This window comes from Ctenocephalides felis, unplaced genomic scaffold (genome assembly GCF_003426905.1).
Source record: "Ctenocephalides felis isolate EL2017-DRISC unplaced genomic scaffold, ASM342690v1 CF-g0.4_SCAFFOLD_03573, whole genome shotgun sequence".
In the NCBI taxonomy this organism is placed as follows: domain Eukaryota; kingdom Metazoa; phylum Arthropoda; class Insecta; order Siphonaptera; family Pulicidae; genus Ctenocephalides; species Ctenocephalides felis.
In genome coordinates this window covers 20,176,611-20,180,463 of record NW_020539727.1, presented here as the reverse complement: position 1 = coordinate 20,180,463, position 3,853 = coordinate 20,176,611, and the positions used below count along the sequence as shown (strand labels likewise).

The window sequence follows — 3,853 nt, the reverse complement described above, 5'->3', positions numbered from 1 at the left end:
AACATATAAGAACACAAAAAATTTAGATTAAAATAAATAAAACTTTAAACCAAAGCGTTGAAGCTAAAGCAATTTGGACACCATACAAAGATTTTAATGTCAAAGTTTAACAATTTTTTTAAACTATTATATTTGTAATATATATTTTTTTAATTATCCTTATATTTTTAGTGAAAAATACCATTTAACAGCTTGTATACTAGTCTGGCCTGATGGATCTTCAGATGTCTCGAAAATGGATTACATGTAAGTTTAATAAAATCCTTCAAAGAACTTCATGTAATTAAAATTAACATACATTCATTGACTGCTTGTATTTTTTTACCTTTTCGCTGGCGATATAATCTCATTCTTTGAACATTAGTAATATCTGTGTTGTCTAAAATATATTTTTTATTTTAATAACTTCAGAGATTTATAGAAACTACGAATAATATAGAAATAATTTCTAATTAATAAACTTACGTTTAGTACATGGCGCAAATGTTTAATTTGTTTTATTTGTTTTGTTTGGGTAAAATGTAATACAGGGTTAAATGTATTTCTATTTAATCCCAGAAACATTGTCTTTTCATATAAATTATGCTTAAATTAATTTGACCCTTTAATATGTGTAATAGAGATTCGATGTATGAGTAAATCTTTTCCACAAAACTTGCTTTTTAAAAAATTTCCTCAAAGTTGCACAAAAACATCCAAATTTTTCACTTGTAACGTCAGGAAAACATAAAATTAGCAAATTATTTATTACCCAAAAATATATACATCCCCTATCAAAAGTTTAGTCAATAACTAATTACATAGATTTATTTTTTGTCTGTAAAAAGTTTCTTTTTCAGAACAAAAGTTTTATTTAACAATTTCCATATTTAAAAGCTAAATCAATGCAAATTTGCTCCATTGTCAAGCATTCGCACATTTTGCTAAAAATTTGCATTTAAAGTATTCGAACATTATTCTTTAGTGAAAGAAAACTTTATGAATTGGAAAATTAAAAAGTTTTTTTGCATCATAGAGGAGAATAGGATATAAAATTGTCATTTATTTTATGCAAGAAAAAGTATGAAAAATTTGCAAAATAATTTAGCAAGCACAAGAATATAAGATTTAGTTTTATTCAAACTAGACAAAAGTAGTTTAGATTTTACTCAAATATTTACTAATTTTTTTACCTCTAGTTATCAGGTTGTCCTGTTCATAGTGACTTATCTGATGCCCATAGCAGGGATGTCCAGGTGCTACTGGGCAATGGGCAGAGAATTGTGGGGCAGCAGGTCAATTGGGGAACACACACAAAGACAGGCTGATGCCATTTGCAGAAAAAGAAAGGTCAGAAAAAGTAGAAATTATGATAAATCGAATGAGCCTTGAATCATAAAAATCGGTTAAGGCGTCACCGAGATATCCACAAAATCAAAGCAAAAACAGCTTGTGATAGTAAAAAATTAGTTTCGTGGGTCTTATACGTGTATATGAAAATGAATCGCAAAATGTGTTGGTAAGCGCAAAACTCAACAACGACTGGACCGATTTGGCCAATTATTTTTCTAAAATGTTCATTGAAGTCCAAGGATGGTTCTTGAGGCGATAAAAAATCAAATAATCGTCGGGAAAACCCTAAAAACAGCTCTTTTTGACATACAAACGTTTTCCAACTAAAACGTAGATTCAATTTGAGCTATATTGCTATTACATGAAGTTCCAATTAAATTACAAACACTCACTGTATACTCCTTCTAAACGATTATGCGGATTTTGATAAATCTTTCTGAAGTTTGTTAAGGAAATTTTTTAGGATGTATGTGATTATAAAGTACTGGGATGTATGTGCAATATTGTAGAAATTAATGTAAACTAGTGGTGTATGGCATCGTGCCTTAAGGCAAATTGCCGGAACTTCCCGTACCGTAATGAAATATTCGAGAAATTTTGAACGTTTACAAATATATTATTACAAATAATGTAACTTTCATTATTTTTGCTATCCTGTTATATCTGAGCAAATCAAAATCAAATGTAAATCATAAATCAATTTATCTCCAGAACATTAACATCGTCATTTCATTCGAATTCAATTTCAAAAAAAAAAAATAATTGCCTAATTTACTCAAAATTGAAAAAGTGCTCCTGCATAGTCACAGTCTAAACGCATTTGCAATAATTCTGTGTGACATTTTCACTTATACTGTGCTTAGCAATGCGGCATTTTCACATTTTTCAATAGTTTTTTCACAAAATTGGAAAAGTGCTCCAGTACTTAAACAGTCTAAACGCACTTGGGTAAACATTTGTACCAGAGTGGCGCTTAGACTGTGCTTAGCCTGGGTAATTTTTTGAATTTTTAATCCAAAATTTCAAAAATATTTTATGGAAAATAAAATAAGATGTAGTAATTTTTTATCCTCAGAGTAATTGTTTTGTCATACTACGCAGAAAGTTTTTAGATCATTGAAATCGGACGCTTAGTTCACTCAAAACTGCGATTTTTTGCACTTTTAGCTCTGTATCTTCGAAATGACGGGACCTGTCTTTGCCAAAAACTAATCACCTCTTCTCCCAAGCATTACAAATCGAATGTTTATTAGATCATTGAAATCCGATACTCTGTTCTTTCAAAAACTCGATTCGTATTTTCTGCACTCTTTGCTCCGTATCTCCGTAACGGCTGGACCTGCCTTTGCCAAAAACTAATCAGCACATCTTCCGATCAATCGGGATCAAATGTTTTTTGAATAAATATACAAAATCTGCTTCTATTTTACGACAATTGTTTTTGTTTTCAGGTTGTCAGGATGTTCGCAGCAGTCGTGGGCATTTTTGCAGTCTGCTGGCTGCCTTATCAGCTCTATTTTGTCTACATGCATGTGGATAAATCGCTGATGTACTGGCCCTACACCCAGCAAATGTATTTGAGCTTCTACTGGTTAGCCATGGGTAATGCAATGGTTAATCCGATAATATATTACTGGATGAACAACAGGTAACCACTAGGGTTTATACCAAAACCGACATTTCAGAAAACCGGTTTTCGAATTTTAATTTTACTAAAAAAAAAACGGTTTTAACCGGGTTTCGAATTTTATAGAAAGTAAATTTTTGCTCGAATATTCTGTAATTTATCCGCAAATTTAGTGTTATTTAGAGCAGTATTTGACTGAATTTATTTATTGTTCAATTTTATAAATAGTAAACAAATTATTTTAATTTTAATTAGTAGAACTAAACAATAATAGTTTATCTTGATTAAAAAACTTTGAAAATAATTATTCGTTATTCATGCATCATTTTCACATATAAGAATGAAAATATTTTTATGATATTGAAAGGAAAGTTTTCGAATAAATAAAAATAATACATTTTTAAATTAAAAAAAAATCATTAAATGAAAAAAATGAAGAAATATTAGATACATGTTGATACATACTTGTTAATATCAATTTTAGTTTTAAAAACAATTAAGCTAAACTTGTATTTCTGTTCCGAGCAATTTTAATTAATTAATTTTAAACATTTTAATTGTTTTTTGTTTAATAAAATATGATTTACGTGTTCTTTGTTTACTCACAAAATTTCCTGAAATATAAAATACTCTCATATTTGCGATCAAATTATGCTTAATTGTTTTTAAAGCCTAATATAATAATTATATGTTTTTTGTTCTTTAATTTGTGGCTTCTAGGGCTTAAAACTCTTTTTTTTTAAGTTTGAGTAGAGGAAGTTACTTCTTCAAGAAGAAGTCACACTGATTTAAATTAATATATACACTGGTTGTAAAAATCTAAATTAATATATACAAAACCTTTCTGGGAACCATTGCAGGCTGATAAGATATCAAATGATATTGAACCGATAT

At 28.9% G+C, this 3,853-nt stretch overlaps 1 protein-coding gene across 1 annotated transcript; it reads left to right on the top strand.

Annotated features, from left to right (window-relative positions):
- The first annotated feature begins 235 nt into the window (after positions 1 to 235).
- Positions 236 to 2,984, top strand: LOC113389730 (tachykinin-like peptides receptor 86C). The gene is made up of 3 exons (XM_026626743.1): positions 236 to 246; positions 1,179 to 1,329; positions 2,784 to 2,984. Exons 1-3 carry the CDS (start codon positions 236 to 238, stop codon positions 2,982 to 2,984), a joined length of 363 nt encoding a protein of 120 aa, XP_026482528.1.
- Positions 2,985 to 3,853: the final 869 nt, after the last annotated feature.

Excerpts from the sequence above, each read along its gene's own strand:
- LOC113389730 (XM_026626743.1), top strand. Across the intron at positions 1,330-2,783 it reads CCATTTGCAGAAAAAGAAAG|GTTGTCAGGATGTTCGCAGC; the intron begins GTCAGAAAAAGT and ends TTTTGTTTTCAG.